Consider the following 18,230-nt stretch of genomic DNA (forward strand, 5'->3'; position numbering starts at 1 on the left):
GATGCCAGCGCAGTCACACCTGTAGTGTTCCCTCTTTCATAGAGGCAGGAGTGCAGCAGGGACTTCTAAGAGCTAAAGAAGAGAATAGTAAAACTACAGCACAGCATGAAGCCTGCGGCCAGGCGCTCTGTCCTGACCGCTCAGGATGGAGGAACATTGTTCTCCCCACTTAGAGAACTGTGGGCACCCTTTACTTCCGTTTTCACAGGGTGGGAGACCTTGCCTGGGTGGTTCTTTGAAAAATTCTCAGGGTCTTTGTTAAACGTGAAGTTCATGGACCTACCTGTTTGCACCCTCCACCAGCACAGGACTTGACTGCAGTGCCTGGACAGGGACTAGGGGAGGGGCTGGATGCCACTTGATCTGACAGCACAGTAGGAGTTCCATCTCTCAGATTTTAGCAAAGTCTGAGAGAGTCTCTGGAACTTCCAAGGCTCGCACTACCTCTCCAGATTCAAGCTTTAGCCTAAAACCCTTAGAAGCAGGTAGTTGCATTCCACAGTCTTGGACCTCATGGAGCCCAGGGCCAATCTTCCTCTTGCAAAACTTGGTGATGATGTGTACCTGTCTCCAGGCTTTGGGTACATCAGTCCCTATTGGCCTGAAACAGGTGTCAAAGAGTCACAGTTGCGAGTAGAAAACACGATGCCGGAGCTTTAGCTTGCCCTTGCATTCTCGAGAAACCACTTTCTGATCACAGTGGATGCTGGAGGGATCACTCCATAACTAGTCCTCTTGTTGGAGAGAGGAGGGTGGTGCCCCTCGAGTTGGGCAGTTTCTGGCTGCACATCCCCAGGGAAGACTATTGAGTGAGTCCTGAGATGACAAGTGGCTTTACCCAGGTGCTACCTTACAGTGCCAGCCCTGTGGGCTGCAGTGGGCATCACAGCAATTGGTGGTATCTCCGTGGATACTGACCACAGAGCCAGGGAGCACAGAGGGAAGTCCACAAGGGCCGGCCCAGCAACTTTATCATTGTAAAGAATATTCACTCCACCTCTCCCTCCCCAGGGACTGTGCAGGAAGCCAGTTTGATCAACACCTACTTTGAACATTGCCTTGAGTCAGGCGATAGTTGGGAAAAGATGGAACTTTACATGCTGCTTGGGTTTGGGCAGAGTGACTTTCTCATTGCAAAGCAAGCTCACACACAAAAATAGAAGGGGGCTTCAAGAGAAGCCAGATGAAGTGCTAAGTGGCATAGGTGTGGTGTGTCATTAAACACTCTGTTAATGCTGAGTCTATGGAAAGATGGCTAGGTGAATGAATGCAAGGATGGTTAGATGGATGGATGGATGGATGGATGGATGAGCAGATGGAAAGATGGCTAGGTGAATGGATGGAAGGATGGTTGGGTGGGTGGAAGGATGGCTTGGCAGGTGGATGGCAGGATGGCTAGGTGGATGGATGGATGGATGGATGGATGGATGGATGGATGGATGGATAGATGGATAGATGATAGATGGATGAGTGGATGGAAGTATGGGTAAGTGGATGCAAGTATGGCTAGGTGGATGCTTTGAGAATGGCTAGGTGGGTCGATGGAAGGTGATTCTGTTGGTAAATGGATGAGTGGATGGTTGGGTCTGTGATCCAGTGGGTGGGTTTATGGGTGGAGGGATGGATGAGTGAATGGAAGGGTCAATGAGCAGGTGGATGGATAGAAGGATTGGTAGATGATGGATGATTGGGTGAGTGGGTGTTGTAGTGGATTATGTGTTGGACTACCACTTGGAAAGTCAGTGGTTCAAATCCAGGAGCTGCCTTACCAGAGATAACTGGGCTGTCACCTCCTTAAATATTTACAGCCTCAGAAACAGATTGGAGGGTTTGGTTTTGTGTTCGGAAGGTAACCTGTAAGACCAGACAAGTATTATCTCACAGTTGAGAAGGAAGTTTGGGGTATGAGACCAAGTGTGTGGCCCTGTCCTTCCTCTGAGGCTGAGGGAAGGTCTCTTCCTACTTCTCATCTGGTCTGTGGTGACCCAAGTGGTTGTTGGGTGTGGCTGCAACGTCGTATGATGCCCTTCCTCCGCCTGCTTGTAAGGACACCACTCACACAGCGTCAGGACCCACCCTGCCTCAGTGTGGACTCCTGGGCTGTTGCAGGCAGTTAAACACTCTCCTGCCAACCCAAGGGGTCAACAACTCAGCTGGACCCAGAGGAGCCCACCTTAAAAGGCCTGATGAGCCACTTCCAATCATCAGCCACTGAAAACCGTGTTGAGTGCACTTCTCTCCTGAATGGGGCCAGCATGAGTCAGAATCCGCTCAGGACAACTAGGGTTCTTTCTTGATGCAGTGCCCCACCCTCAGCTTCTCCAGTGTGACATTTTACGGATGGCATCCTCAAAAACCCCAAACGAGGCCACAGTCTCGGTCACAGGGGCCAAGGATGCAGCATTTCTGTCTGGGGGACAGAGTTCCATCTAGAACAGCATTTCCTAGTTTCATCAGCATGAGATCTGTGGGCATGGTGGTTAAGTACTCAGCTTCTAACCACAAGATCAATGGTTTGAACCCACCAGCCACTCTGCAGAAGAAAGACACAGTTTGCCCTTTAAATATCGGAAGCTTTGAAAATCCTATGGGACAGTCTTGCTGTGCCCCATGGGTTACCTGTGAGTTGGAATCAATCTAATTGCCAGTGTTTTGATTTTTCAGCTTGTAAAGCATTTGTAGTAGTCTAGGACCATAGCAACTGTGTGTCCCTAGTTCATCTATGATTATGGGAATTGGCCTGCACAAATGAGACCATCACAGACAGACCCTCAGTGCAGCCACGCTGCCCACCCAGAGTCAGAAAGTCAATCCAGACTCGCTACCACCTAGCCTACCCGACAGAACTGCTGACGAGGCATCCAAGGCTGGAATCTCTGCAGGAATCTTCTGCCCCATCCTTCTCCCAAAGGTGGCTGGTGGCTTTGAACCCCTGCTCTTTTTAAATGCTGGATTCGCTTTCAAAGCTGAATACTTTAACCACGGTGCCATGAGGGCTCCTTAGCCAGATGGTCAGTGAGTCAGTTCTGACTCACAGTGCCCCACGCTAGGTTTTGAGGGAAGACAGCCCATCTTTCTCACAGGAGAAAATCCAGTCATTGGATTTGAACTGCTGGCCTGGTGCTTAGTGGGCTGCTACGTTGCGTGCTTTTCCACCAGGGCTCTTTATCCCCAGATGCCAGAGCCCCTGCAAAGCCCTTGCCCCTGTCCTACCCCCAGGAAAGATGGCCAGGGCCCTGAGATGTGCCAGTCCCCCGAGCTGTAGTGGAGACCAGGGTGCGGCTTCCTGCACCGTGGTGGTGGTGGGGTTCTCTGGCTGTGATCAGTCACGGGGAGACAAACAGCAGTTGTCACCAATCAGCGTTCTGCTGCCCTCTGCCTGTGGCCGAGTGACGATGCCGGGGGCCACGCCTGAGCCTGTGGCTGTGCACATCCAGGACGGGCTGTGTGGGCAGCTCAGCGTGCTGCCTGGTGACCCGTTTGTAATCACAGTCAGCAGTGGGCCTGGGGCCGGTGAGGGGACCTCTCCGTGACCGGTCAGCATGCTGTGTTTGGTGGCCCTCATGCTGCAGTGACCCTGGGAGCTGTCCCAGCAATGCGACGGGTACCAGCAGCATCACTCGTGGTGCGCAGGCTTCCGTGGAGCCTCCGGACTGAGCCTGGGAAGCCAGCTGGGCCGTCTCCTTTGGAAAACGGTGGTGGTGGTTTGTTGTTGTTGTTGTTAGGTACCGTTTTGTCCATTCAGACTCGGCGGCCGTGTACAACTGAAGGAAACACAGCTGATGTTGTGCTGTCCTCACGCGCTGCTGTGTGCCGGCCAGTGTCAGTCCATCTCATTGAGGGTCTTCTTCTCTCTGCTGACCCTCAGCTCGGCCAAGTGTGACGGCTTTCTCCAGGGGCAGCCTCTTCCTGATTCCTGCCTGAAACGTGTGCCCTGTCTCCAGGAAGGAGGTGCCCGGGCCTGTGTCTCTGCTGACCTATCAGCAGTCAGTGTAGCTGGGACATCACGGCTCTTGTGATTCTGGGGAACCAGAAGTGGCCCGATTTGGCACTGGCTTCTCCTGGGTCCCGGGCTGGAGCTGAGATGCTGCAGGACCCAGGCTGGGTGTCGAGTACACAGGTGTGCGTGCCCAGCGCTGCCCTGGGAGCAAACACCTGGCTGCGTTTGTGGGTGCAGGTGTGCTAGCTCTGAGCCAGGATTCCCCCACCCCTGACATACTGAGAGTGTAGCACAAGTGGCCTCCCGTTCCCGGGGTCCCAGACCCCCACAGATTCCTGGACACATGAGCCTCACCAGCCTCACTACTCCTGTGTCGTGACAATTAGGCAATGTTTCACTTTCATTCAGCAAATTCCAGGACCCAACTGAGAATAAGGAGCCCTGGGGGTACAGTGGTTAAAGTGCTTATCTGCTAACAGAAAGGTCAGTGGTCTGAAGCGCCCGACTACTCTGCAGGAGAGAGGCTGATCTGGCCCTGAAATTATCCCAAAACACAGCAAGCCCAGAGGACAGACGGGAGATGTCCATGGGGTCTCCATGCTGCAGATCCTACTGGACGAGCAGCTGGTCTGTGCCGCCAACGTTGTGGTCAGCAGCCGGGCGTTCCAGCCACTGCACCACCAGGTCTCCTTTCTGCAGATGGGAGCCCTGGAAACCCTCTGGGGCAGCTCTGCTGTCACGTGAGGTCACTATGTTTCAAAACTGAAAAATCACTGCGACAGCAGAGGTTGGCGGATGGAAGGGAGGTGAAGGATTGGGATGTATTTAATGGGGACTTGAACAGATGAGAGATAATGGGCACAGAGCAATGGTAATTATGTTAAATATAATGCATATGAATTCTTGCATAAAACACAAAGTACATGAACGAAGCACAGTGTATATTGATAATTGTATCCAAACCAACAAACATTTTTTTTAAAATAAAGTAATACGAAACTACTGTAAGATATCATTTCACCCTAGTAAAAATAGCAGAGTTCAACAGAGCAGCAAACAGCAAATGCTGGTGAGGTTGTGGAGAAACTGGAATGCTTATTCACTGTTGGTGGAATGTAAAATGGTGCAACCACTATGGAAGGCTGTTTGGCACTATTTTTGGAAATAGAAATACCATTTGACCCAGCAGTTCCACTATTGGGAATATACCCTAAAGAAACCAGAGCTGCCACCTAAACAAATATATGCACACCCATGTTTATTGCGGCTTTGTTCACAATAGCAAAGAGATAGAAGCAACCCAAGTGCCCATCAACAAATGACTGGATAGAAAAACTGTGGTATATTTACACAATGGAATACTACACAACATCGAAAAACAAGGAACTCATAAAATATTACACAACATGGTGACCCTGGAGGACATAATGCTGAGTGAAATATCTCAGTCACAAAAGGACAAATATTGCATAACACCATTGTTAAAAAACAGGACTGACATGGGGGTTGGGAGGAAACTTAAAAAAAAGAGGATAAATAATGAACACTGCATTGGAACAGATGAAGGAAAGAACTGTTTAAAAGGAATATATGATTAGGCATTATTTGTATGATAACAGCTCAGAATAAGAGGTGCATAGCAAAGTGGACTGGGGAGGGGAAGAAATTATGTATCAATGAATTTTTTTTTTTTTAAAAAAATGAACTGGGGAATAGGGAGGAAAATGTGCAACAATGATGACTAAAAAGCCAACTTTTCTGTAAACTTTTGTTAAAATCACAGTTTTTTAAAAAAGGGGGGGACGAATGAAAATATAAAAACAGTGGACTCAGTGGGCCCAAATGTGGCTCTTTGAGAAGATCAGTAAAACCAACAAACTTTTAGCTAGAATCAGAAGAGACCAGAGGGCAGCATGTGTCCAAAAACAAGGCTCAGAAGGCAAAACAAGGCAAGGTAACAAAGTCAACTAGAAATGAGGAACTTGGAAAGGAAGTGGGAAGAGATGTGTTAGGGGAAGGGATTGCACCAAGTTGTTAAAAATAAAATGTGTACAAATTGTTGAATATAGAGCTAATTTGCTATGTAAATTTTAACCCAAGCTACAATAAAATGTTTTCTAAAATTTAAAAAAGTAATAAAGTCTCTTTAAAAAGAAAAAAAATTAAAGAACAACAACAAAAAGCTGACTCAGCAGCTCCCAGTGACAGCAGATGTTGGTGTGACTGTGTCTACTGGCTGGGGACGCACGTGCGAGCAGAAGGTTTGCTGCAGAAATGAAACTGAATGAAGCACCTTTCTGTGAGGTCCCCTGTCCAGTTTGAGGGCCAGCTTGTGTTCTGGGCTTGAAGGAAACAGAGACTTGGACTTTGATTGGTGAGGCCCAATGGGAATGGTCTGTCCCGTGCCCTGGTCTGGGGGCTTCCCGTCTGCAGTGTCACCTGTGGGCCCCTGCTTGGAGGGGCCCCTGCTCCCCTCTGGCCTCATGAAGGGAAGAGCTGTACGTGAAACTCAGGGGGACATGTGAGCCTGGAGAAAGAAGGCCCTGTATATGATAGGAAAAGGTAGGCCTTCCAGAGTACAAGGAAGTGGCTGAAAAAAGAAGTGCTTTCAAAATGAATAGCTGTGCTACCCCAAAGCCAGGAGCATGGGTGACACAGTGGATTACGCATTGGTCTGTTGACCGTATGGTTGGGGGTTTGAGTTTTGTTTTGTCATTCAATAAAAAAAAAAAGGTCTATGGGAATGTGATTTTTATTGTTGTTCAATTCAAAGCCCAGAATTCATCAGAACTAACTCATAGCTGACCCCTCTTTGGGACTCCCAACCGTCCACCACATGGGAAGAAATGGCCCGCCTTTCTCCCGAGGACATGAGCCGTCAGAAGGGCGTCACCGGCATGGCTCCGAGCTGTGAAAACGAGCCTCGCAGCTCCGATTCATTGAGGCCCAGGTGTCACGGGGTGAGCTGTGCACCATCGGGCCTCCTGGGCTGTCATCCTTCTGGAGGCGGATGGCCAGACCTTTCCTCCACCGCACCTCCAAGGAGGCCTGAGCCGGCAGCCTAGCCGGGAGCAGCCGGTGTTCTTACGAGCCAGGGCCCTTCTACTGTGGGGTTGACGTTTAACGGGGTCTGATGTCCTTTCCTTCCAGGTGGCGATTATCGCGGGCAATTTTGAGCTGGCCGAGTACATCAAGAACCACAAGGAGACCGACATCGGTGAGTGGGGCTCCGGCCAGCTTCGTCTGGCTGCGGGGACCTTGATTGTTCGCTTTTCTGTATCTTTATCCTGAAGGGGGTTTCGAGCCTGCTTTGAGCGAAGTGTAACGGAGAGAATTCCTTTCCATCTTTGTTCTTCAGTTTTAACTGTAGTGGGATGGGGCTGTGCAAATCCTCAGGAACCGTGCGGGGCTGGGGGAGCCCCCCCAGACACTGAGCAGTGCACTCGGGCACTGCTGTTCAAACGGTGAATCAGATTAATTTGTGAGTAATCGAGACACGCTCACTGGAAAATGCCATGGCAGACGCACCTTTTTATTAGCAAGGACAGGGCCACAAGTCGAGAAAGCCAGGAGGGTGTCTCTCATCTCGTGGGGACCTGCTCCCCTCAACAATGCTCTCACCATCCTCCCCTCCTCCAGTCCCCCTTGTGCCAAGCAGGAGGCCGTTCTCAGGGGCCCCCCCTCTATCCCGCCGCCCTGCCGGGGGCTGGGCCCAGTCCTTCGTCTCAGAGGAGCCGGGTGGCCTGTGTCCACATGCCCCTGGCATACACAGGACCAGCAGCGGGGAGCAATTCCACTGGACCGGCGGCGGTGAGCTTTCCAACCTGACAGTGCCCCGTAATGGGGCATGGGAAGGGTGCTCGGGGTACCTCTGCCTCCCCAACTCCTGCTCACCGTTAGGGGTGAGGAGCCCCTTGTCCTCAGCCGAGCATTTCTCAGGTCGGATGCTGGGCTTGCATCTGTTGTGTGTGAGGCACATCCTGTCTCAGAGAACGGCACAAGATGCACAGCCCGCCGCATGCTTGCCGGGCAGTGCCCAGTGCTGAGCATCACTGCCTGCGGATGCCCAGCCTGATGCCGTCTGGCCCCCAGGGGAGACTGGTCAGCCCTTAATTGCGCGGAGACCCTGGCTCTGCCAGGTATGAGCACCTCCCAACACATTACAGGGGTTGATGGGCTAGTGTGCAGAGCGAGGCCTCGGGAGCCCAGCGTGGCCGGCCCACCTCCTCCTCCGCTCCACTGTGGGTAGAGCAGGGCAGGGCCAGCCCTGAGCCTCGGGGGCTGTACACCTGACACAGAACGCCAGAAACTGACGGATTGGAGTGACGGTGAGGGTCCAGAGCCTAGGTCACCGTTACTGGCCACAGGAGTCGTGGCAGGAGGAGGGTGAAGTGGCTTCACTGACCCAGCCTCTCATTGGAGCTGGGAGATCCCCAGGGCTTCGGGGCCCTGTCCCTCTGATGGATAGCCCCAGCTGACCTGAGACACCAGCCCCCACACACCCTCCCTGCCTTGCCCAGTTCCGCCATGGCTCAAGCCTGTCTGAGCCCCAGGATGCCTTGCTTCCATCTGAGATACAATTAATTTCCCATCTGTGTTGTGGGCACCTCTCTGCAAATAGCTTTTGCCTCTTGTTCTAAAAGCTGTACCTGGTCGTGGAACATGCTCGTGTTAACCACCTGATAAGTGACTTCATTGTGTAGTGGAGCAGCTCTCCCGCTGCAGAAGTGGGGTGCCCACGTGCTGTGTGGAGCCTCTGCATTGCATCCTGGCCCCCGAGGGATGTGGGCCCTTCCCTCTGAACTTCTGGGACCCTTTGGCTCTGCAGGGAGGACCCTGATGGTACAGTGTTAAAGGGCCAAGCAGTGAACCAAAAGATCAGAGGTTCTAGCCCACCAGCAGCTCCACTGGGGATTTCGGCCTCGGAACTCCCTGGGCCACTCCTCCTGGATTCCATGGGGTTTCTTGTAGTAGGAATCACTGCAACAGCAGTGAGTTTCAAAAGGCTGTGGCTTCAAGTCCACCCAGAGGCGCCTCGGAAGAAACGTCTGCCAATCCACTGAAAAGTCAGCCGGGGGAGGGAACAGAACGAGCCTGGTTCTGCCCTGGGCCATGGGCGGCCAGGAGGTGGAGCCAGCTCAGAAGCCGTGGGTTTGGGGTTTGTTATTGTGAGATGCTTTGTTGTCGTTGTGTGCTGTTGAGGGTGACTCACAATGATGCTGTGGACAGTAGGTCTGAGCCCCGTCCTGTCCTGCGTCCCCTCATCATCTCTGAGACACTGGAGCCCGTGTCTGTGGCCACTGCGTCGTTCCATCTCTTTTGCTAACCCTCCGCCTTTCCAAATATGAAGAACCTCTTCTGACAACATGCCCAGAGTACGTGAGACTAAGCCTCAGTCGTTGCTCCAAAGAACCTGACTGCACTTTCCTTACGGCGTATGCTTTCTTGACCGTCCATGGGGCACTCAGCACTCCTCTCCACCACAACTCAGAGCTGTCAATCCTTCTGTCATCCTTAGTCATTGTCCAGCTCTCAGATGCCTAGCAGGTGATGGAACAGACCCTTGGCCTAAATCAGGTGCACCTCAGTCTTTAAGCTGCCATCGTTGCAAACAGTCCTAGTGTCACAGCAGATTAAGTATGGGGTCGGCAGTTTGAATCCAGCACCCACTCCAAAGGAGAAGGACGCATCCTGCTTCTGTCCGGACAGCTCTGGGAACCCCGCGCGGCAGCCCAGCTCAGCCTTGCAGCCACCCTGGGTGTTGGAACCAGCTGGACAGTAGACAGCTTGATTTTTGGTTTTATTCCCGTTCTGAGCATCCCTGGTGATGCAGTGGTTAAGTGCTCATCCGACAGGTCTGTGATTAGACTCCGTCAGCCCTTCCGAGGGAGAATGACAAGGCCGTCAGCTTCTGTAATGGCTCCCAGCCTTGGGGCGGCTGCGGGCAGTGCAGCTGCGGGCTCCAGGGTCCGTTCAGCTGGGGGCCCCTCGGTGGCAATGGGGTTGGTCTTCCTGCCTCCCCTGGACACTTGTCCTCCACTTTCTCGTAGCTCTTCACACTGCACTGTCCCCACCAAGGTCTGCACTGCTCTGGGGACTGGGGACATTTGCAGACCTGCCCCAGGAGGGACAGTGAACGTCCACAGCTCCCTGGGCTTTCTGATTGGGATGGACGCCTGGTAGATCGCTGTGTGAACTTCGGAGAGCAGCAGACCCTTTCCCTTGAACTTGGCCCTGTGGCTGTTGTACAGCCCCCTCCCCCCACGCCTGTGGTCCCGGGCTGCGGACTCCCATCCCACCCACCTGCTCCCCTCAGCTCTATGACAGTGGTTCCCACAGAGCTTGTGAACGGGGCTCCCGGCTCTTCCCTGACTCGCTGAGTCGGGGCATGCTGCGTCTGGGGGTGCAGCGGCAGCATCACCAGATCCACATGCCCCAAGCCCCCTCCCCTGAGATTCGAGTCAGCCTTTAGGAAACCCAGCTGCTGTTAGTGGACTGTGACTCACAGTGACCCCCTCTTGTGGGAGCAGAATTGTGCTCCGGGGCTTTTCCCTCAGGTTTGCTCAGTGTTCAGAAGTGCGTCCCCAGGCCTCTCTTCCTAGGTGTCTCTGGGGGTCCCTACAGAACTAAACAGGGCTGTCCCTCAGGTCCCTAAGGTTTTGATTCCCAGAGAAGCAGACTGCATCCTTCTCCGTCAGAGTGACTGACCTTTTGGTTAGCTGTCCAGAGCTTCATCTGCTCTGACAGCTTTCAGTTAGTGGTCAAGCACTTGGCCATTGGTGTAGTGGCCCCAGGGTGGCCGTTCTCCTCCCTCCAGCAGTCCTGAAGCTGAGTGAGCACTGAGTGGGACACACTCAGCAGTCCTGTCCTTTCTCAAGCCCCCACAGACTTATTCAAAAGCGAGGTATGGCCCTTGTGTGATCCTGGGGTGGCCTTAACAAGTGACCACCAGCTGGGCAGCCAACACCACAGGAGAATGTCTTCCATAGTTTTGGGGTACAGTCTGGAATCAACTGTAAGAGGGCTGATTCCTCCTGGAGGTCCCGAGGGAGCTCTGGGGGCTGCTGGTCCTTGGCTTGGGGACACTGCATCCCTGCTATGTGTGTCAGCCCTGCTCTTTGGTCTTCCTAACCCCACCCCCGCTTCACTCTTTGATGGGGGTTAAGAGCTGTGGTGGTGCAGTAGGTGGCGTTCACTTCCTAAACAACACGCCTCCAGAAACTCTATGAACTTTGATAAATGTCGACAGTTGTAGAGGGGCTTCAGGCCTTTTGTTCATAGGTTTGCTATGAGTCGTGCTTGACTTGAAGACAATCAACAACATCAGAAAGGTAGACAGTTTGAACCCACTAAGCCACTCAGCAGATGATCTGGCTCTATGATGCCGTGAAATGACAGGCTTGGGACTTTGCACAGTGGCCTTGGGGACCCTGCGAGGGGGCCTTGGGGACCCTGTTGGATAGCCTTGGGGACCCTGCGAGGGGGCCTTGGGGACCCTGTTGGATGGCCTTGGGGACCCTGTGAGGAGGCCTTGGGGACCCTAAGGGAACGCGCAAGGCTGTTATATAGAACAGACTGGATGATAGTGGGTTATATTTCCTTGATTGAAACCCACTTCACTCAAGTTAGTCCCCATCACAGAGGCCGGACAGCCCCACATCCCAGAGCATATCCACCCCCTCTGGCCTCAGAGGCTGCCCAGGGGTCCCCCTCCCGGGACCTGGTGGATGACCATCCCAGTGCATACCCGCTGCACCACCAGGATCCCTGTTGATGTGAAAATGTCTCTCATTGCCCTCGAGTCAGAACCGCTGACCCTCCAGCAGCTTTTCGGAGGCTGTAAAGCACAGGAGGAAATTGGCCATCTTCCTCCCATGAAGCAGCTAGTTGGAGGATTGGAACCACCTGCTTTTGGGTTGACAGTGAAACTCCTTACCCACTAGGCCACCAGAGCTCCCAGTGACTCGAAGTCTTATCCTCAATTCAGGATGGTCTCTCCTCAGGACCCTTCACTTAGTCAAGGCTGCAGAGATGCCTTTCCTGGAATAAGGCCACAGTTGCAGGGACTTTCACGGGTAGGACTCAGACAAGGAGGGAGGCAGCTGTTATCACTGAATCACACATGCCTTGCCCGGCTGCTGTCCAGCTGATCCCCTCATGGCAGCCCTCAGTGGGCTTCCAGGCCTGTCAGTCCTCAAGGGAGGAGACTGCCCATCTTTCTCCTGAGGAGGAGCTGGCAGATGGGACCCCAGCTTTTAGGTTAACAGGCAGACTCATAACACACTCCACCCCCTGGCCAAAGTAGACACTAAACCAAATGTGCTTGCCTGAGTTCAACCTTTTCTCCCTCCTAAACATCACCCGTAAAAAGTGATCAAAACACAGAATCAGCGGATTGCCTGAGCTGGAAAATCTGATGGAATGTTCTGACACAGGATTCAAAAGAACAATGATCGAATATTTTCAACAAGTGAAAGAAAAAATTCAAAGAATTACAGGCAAAAGCCAAGAGGAATTAAAAAAAAAACCCCACCAAAAACCCCACAAACACCTATTCAAGACAATGCAGATAAAGCAAACGAGACATTAGAAACACTAGAGAAACAAGAAACCACATCCCAGAATATGAGGACCAGCGTCTTGAAACGTTGAACCTGCTGGAGAGACAGAGGAGCAGAACTGAAGAGATGGAGAACAGAATCAGTGAAATAGATGATAGAGTGCTCAGCACTGGTCTGCTGGAACAGAAAGCAGAATCAAAAGGAAAGGGAAAACAAGAAAGCCTGATAATAATGTGGGACACTATCAAGAGAAATAACATTCGCATAATTGGAATCCCAGGACAGGAAGAAGCAAAAAAAAGGCTCCAAGAAGGTTGTGGAACAGTTGTTGTTGTTGTTAAGTGTCACTGAGTCGCAGACAACTCATAGCAACTCTATGAATGAAAGACCTGAAAACTTGTATAACTTTCTTCATTTCTCCAAATTCATAGAGTTTCCGGAGGCAAGCTATTACGGAAGTGGATGCCACTCCTGCTTCCAAGCTTGTTTTAATCGGGGAGCTCCACCGAACACTGTCCACCATGGCTAACTGTTATCGCATTTGACACATCAGTGTCACAGTGTTCAGCTAGAAGAAATCTTACCAGGTATGATGAAGATGAGAGAATCTACATACAAGTAGCTGAACAAGCCCCATATAGAAGAGACCCCAAAAGAGAGCACCAAGCATAGCGTAGTTAAATTTGCCAGAATCAAACATAAGAAGAGAATTCTGACAGCAGGTAGGGGGGGAAAAACAAAAAACAAACAAAAAAAACCAACAACGAACCTAGGGAGCACTGTGGCCTCGTGGCAAGAAGCTGCACTGCAGTCCCAAAGGTACGCACTTCGACTCCAGCAGCTGCTGCAATTTTCTGCCTCTGAAAACCTGCTGGAGGGTCAGCTATGGGTCTGTTTTAACTCCGTGGTGCACAACAACAACAACAACAACCATTTTCAGAGAGTGGGGGGGCCTGGCTCACGTGGCACTGGCGCTTTTGTGGGTGAAGGCTCTTCACAGCAGCCTCCACAGACCTGGGGGTGGGGGATGTCCTAGATGCCTGGCTGTACTGTGTGTCCCAGGAAGGAGCGTCTTTTGCAAACATTTTTTTCCTTGCCTCTGTGGTGGTTGGGAACGGCTGAGTGCTGATCGGAGCGGCCCCTGTGATACAGGGCAGTGCTGCCCTGCAGGCTTTCCTCGGCTGCAGTCTTCATGGCTGAGGTCTTCCTTTTTGGTCACACCAAAATCTTTTTGATTAGCAGCCAGACATCAGCCTTCTACAGGGTCACGTGACTGGTGTAGCTTTTTGGGAGGGTCCCCCATTCCTTGCTGTGGGAAATCGTTGCCTCTGCTTTCCTGGTATCTTTCTGGGTTTTCCTTGAAGAGGTCCGTGTAGCATCTCTTTCCCCAGCCACCCTTGCTTCTGTGCCTCACTGCTCCATTTCTATCTCAAAAGTGAATGGATTTCAGAGATGCCCCACACTGCTGTGACCTCATGAGTATAACACGGGCAGTGTGTGTCCCACAGGGGATCACGTCACAGGTGTGTCCTGTGTGCTGTTAGCTCAGGTGCAGAAGTGTAGGGATTGGGTTAGCACATGTGACCCCCAAAACAAGGGTCCCGAGATGCCCTTCGAACTCAGAACCAAAACCACTCTCAGAGGTCACCATTTGTCTGCAAAGGAGATTGGCCTCTGAAATGAGCAATATCATCCTGAAACAATCAACTCTATCAACTCCAAATGGTTAACAGTTTGCTCTAAAACAAGGATGTGTTGCTAAGGAGGGGCAGGGAAGCTAGATTAATGCAAACAGAACAACCAGAGAGGAAGTGATGAGAATGATGACACATTGTTGCCAATAAATGTGACCAATGGCGCAGAACAGTTTGTACAAGAATATTAAATATTTACAAATGTTGGGCTGAGGCTTCTGACCTTTCTAACTTCACAAGATGGAAAAGAGATAATCAGGGATAACAGTTCTGTCTGATCTTATGTCTCCTTTCTCCAGCCTTCTAGCCAGCTCTGGTCCCAGCCATCCCTCCCACAGCTCTCTCTACTTCCCTCCTCAGCGTGTGATCCATTGCAGTGTCCACACAGCACCCACAGACCACGCTCACAGTTACAGGGTTTATTGAGAATGTAGTAGGATGCAGTTCAGGATCGGGTATGACTCAGGAGACAGTTTTCAGATGAGGACAGCCTCTTCTCCGCTGTGCCCAGGCATCTCTCTGACCCCTGGCCCTCAGCCCCTCAGTCTAGATCCTGCCTTACTTGGGCGAGTATTACAGAGGTGTTTAGCTCAGCCAGTAGGCGTCCGGAGAACCTCCACTCCATCGTGAGCCCCAGGCTGCAGTCACTCTGGGGGCCAGGAAGCCTGCAGGTACCCTGTTTCCACAGTGTCCAGCACTGTTCCCCTATCCCCGCCCCCACCACATTCTTCGCCGTCTTCCACACAACAGTTCTCTTCCTCTGTGCCCTGAGTCTAGGGGCTTCCCAGCACAGGCACCCAGTTCCAAAGAACACGCTCCACTCTCATTCCTTCTTCTTGATGGTCATCAGGTCCCCCTGCCCACCTCTGGGACGGCTTATTTTAATCCTACGGGATGGCAAAACTGGAAAGGAGTTGCACAGGCAACACAAAGGCCTATGGTTCGAATGTACCAGCCGCTTCCTGGGGGGAAAGGGGGCAGTCTTCTTCTGTGTGATTAATTGCTTCTAAAAACCTCCTGGAGGGTCAGCTATGGGTTGGTTCCAATTCAGCGGTACATAGCAACCACATCTTATTTGCATGGCTTCACCTTCATAGGGTGACACATGTCTATTTCTATTTTAAGCTAGCTGTACAATCCCTGTGGTGGACCAGAAGCACCTCATTTGCATTTGTGACTAGAGGGGCTGCATTAAGCATTTAACTCCTGCAACAGGAGCCTGATCTGCTATGTCAGCTTTTAGCTAAAACACAATAAAATAGTGTAAAATGATGTACAGTGCACATTTCATGAGACAGAGTTGACTCACTGACAGGTGTCTTGTCCGAGGTTGTGGGTATGGAACCCCAGGTGGTCTGGGAGGTACCAAGGGGAGGCTCTCTGGTGGACACTTGGGTTCCAGTTCTGGCCCCTGCAGCTGGCTCCCTTCATGTGTGCCCGCTGGAGGCTGTCCCCAGGGTCTCAGTCCAGGCTCGCCCTTGGTCTTCCCCATGGCCCCTGCTGGTGGATGTGTGGTACGTGATGGACAGAACTTGAACTCCTCCTCCTTGTTCATAACATGATACTGAGGGGGGCTCCCGGAGGATGGGCTCAAATAACTCACCGCTGCTGACTTGGTTCTGACCCCTGATGACTCTAGTGTTGAACTGCCCGTTGGGTTTCTGAGGCCGTCACTGTCTGTACAGGAGCTGACAGCCTCATCTTTCTCATGCACAGGCTGGTGGGTCCCGACTGCTGATTGACCAGTTAGCAGCTGGGCACTTAAGCACTGCACCACCAGGGTTCTGAGAAGGGGGAGGAGGAGCTGTCAGTCTAATTTATGACCTTCAGCCAGTCTCATGTGACACCATCACAACAGCATGCTGGTTACCAGCTGCGGGAGCGTCCACTCGAGGCATCAGCTGATATATTGCACTAGGCGGCTTGATGGCCGATGACCTCGGTGCGTGACCAGCGGGGAGGGATGTCTGTTGAAAGGCAAAGCTGCACCTGTCCCAAACCATGCTGTTTTCATTTTCTCCCTAAGCATCTGGAAGTTGTATGAATAAGGAAGACTGAAGAAGAACTTTGAATTGTGATGTTGGAGAAGACTATTTAATGTCTTATGTTGTTGTGTTGTTGTTATGTGCCATCGAGTCACTTGCGACTCATAGCGACCCTATGTACAAGAGCTCTAAATGCCGTTCTTTCCTGTGCCATCCTAGCCATCTCAAACACACTCATTCCCACCACTCCAGTCACAAAATTGATCCATCTCATCGAAGGTCTTCCTCTCCTTTGCCGCCCCTCCACTCTCCCAAACATGACATCCCTCTCCAAGGACCAGTCCCTCCTTGCAACATGCCCAAAGTATGTCCAGTGAAGCTTCAGAATCCTTGACTCCAAGGAGCATTCCGGCTTCACCTTCTCCAGGACAAACCTGTTTGTTCTCCTAGCAGTCCATGGTATATTCAACACTCGTCTCCAGCACCACAGCTCAAAGGTATCAATTCTCTTTCTATCAACCCTATTCACTGTCCAACTCTCTGATGCATAGCACGTAATTGTGAAGACTATAGCCCAGATCAGGCGCACCTTAGTCTCCAGTCTGATGTCATTGCTCTTCAGTACTCTTAAGAGGTCCCTCACAGCCGACTTTCCCAATGTCTTATGTACTGGAAAAAAAAAATCAAACCCAGAAAAACAAACAAAGAAAAAACCCCAAACAAATTGTTGCAAGAAGTGTAGGCAGAGTGCTTTTTAGAGGCAAAGATGCTGAAGTTTCTCTCAGATCCTCTGAGCATGTTATCAGGAGAGACTGTTCCCCAGAGCAGGACATCATGCCTGGAACAGCGCAGGGTAGGAGAAGGAGAGGACGCTCCCCCAGGATTGGCACCACGGCTGCAGCAGTGGTTCAGACACAACCCAGACTGTGGAGACGGCCCAGGCCAGGACAAGGCTTCCATCTGCTGTACCTGGGGTTACTGCTGGTTGGCATCAACTGGATGGCCCCTCACTGCCGCCCGAGTCAGACAGTCTGCACGGCCCCTCACTGCCGCCCAAGTTGGACGGTCTGCATGGCCGTTGTGGAGAACCCAGCCTCGCCTCTCCAGGTTTTGAGGCAGGGTTCACCTTTGCCTCTATTATCTGAGCTCAGATTTCCAAGTACAGGAATTGTTGTTACTGTTTGGTATTGTCGAGGCAGCGACCCTGTGAGCGGATGACATGAGCCGTACCCTGTCCTGAGCCGTCTGTACCACGTCTGACATACTTAAGCCCATTGTCACCATGTCAACCCGTCTTGATCTTCTCCTACGCTGACCCTTCACCTTTCCCATGGGAAGTCTTTCTCAAAGGCTGGCCCCTCCTAAAGTCTGTAAGATGAAGGTTCATCATTCCTGCTTCCAAGGACCACCTTGTAGGCAGGTTCTCCAAGACATTCTAGTTTGTTCTTTTGACTGTCCAAGGGAACAGTCAGCCCTCCTCTGAAGATACGGAAAAGCCCCAGAGGCAAACCCAGTGCTCTGGGTCAAGTCTGTCTCCCGGAGGTCCTGAGAGGCAGCTGAGAAGTATTCCTCCCCCAGAGTTCCCAGAGCTGGACTCTGCAGGAGCCTTGACTTTCCCCTGGGGGTGGCTCCAGCCTTTCCAGCTTTAACTCCTGTGCCACCAGGACAGAGTAGAAAGAGCCTCAAACTCCATTCTGGAAAGGAGGATAATTCATAATGTTTCAAAGTGAGGGCTTGACATCTTCCAACCTGTCCTGACTTTGTGTGAAGCTCCTTTAAAGATCACACACAGTTCTGCTGAGCGGAAGGTCCTTTGTTTCCAAGCCAGGAAGGCTGCAGGCAGTCAGCTGAGGAATGTGGCTTTGGGGGAAGGATCGTAAACATGGTGCCACCCCACTGTGTGAGCAGTGGGCACAGGCGGGGTGCTCTGGAGCACCCAGAAATGGACTGGCACACCAGACGCCAAGATTCTCTGTCCCTTTAAAAGACAGCCTCCGTCTTCTCTGCTGTTCACTATCCGGGTAGCTGTGTGATGCTCCTAATTGATTCT

General features: G+C 51.8%; 1 protein-coding gene across 1 annotated transcript in view; it reads left to right on the top strand.

Annotated features, from left to right (window-relative positions):
• SHANK2 (SH3 and multiple ankyrin repeat domains 2) overlaps positions 1 to 18,230 on the top strand; it is a 617,206-nt gene that overhangs the window by 161,290 nt on the left and 437,686 nt on the right. The window contains exon 9 of the mRNA XM_006893221.1: positions 7,091 to 7,157. Coding sequence (XP_006893283.1) covers positions 7,091 to 7,157 — 67 coding nt within the window. The remainder of the gene's footprint in view (positions 1 to 7,090; positions 7,158 to 18,230) is intronic.

This window comes from Elephantulus edwardii, unplaced genomic scaffold (assembly GCF_000299155.1).
Source record: "Elephantulus edwardii isolate Elephantulus edwardi_28Jun2011 unplaced genomic scaffold, EleEdw1.0 scaffold00126, whole genome shotgun sequence".
Lineage (NCBI taxonomy): Eukaryota > Metazoa > Chordata > Mammalia > Macroscelidea > Macroscelididae > Elephantulus > Elephantulus edwardii.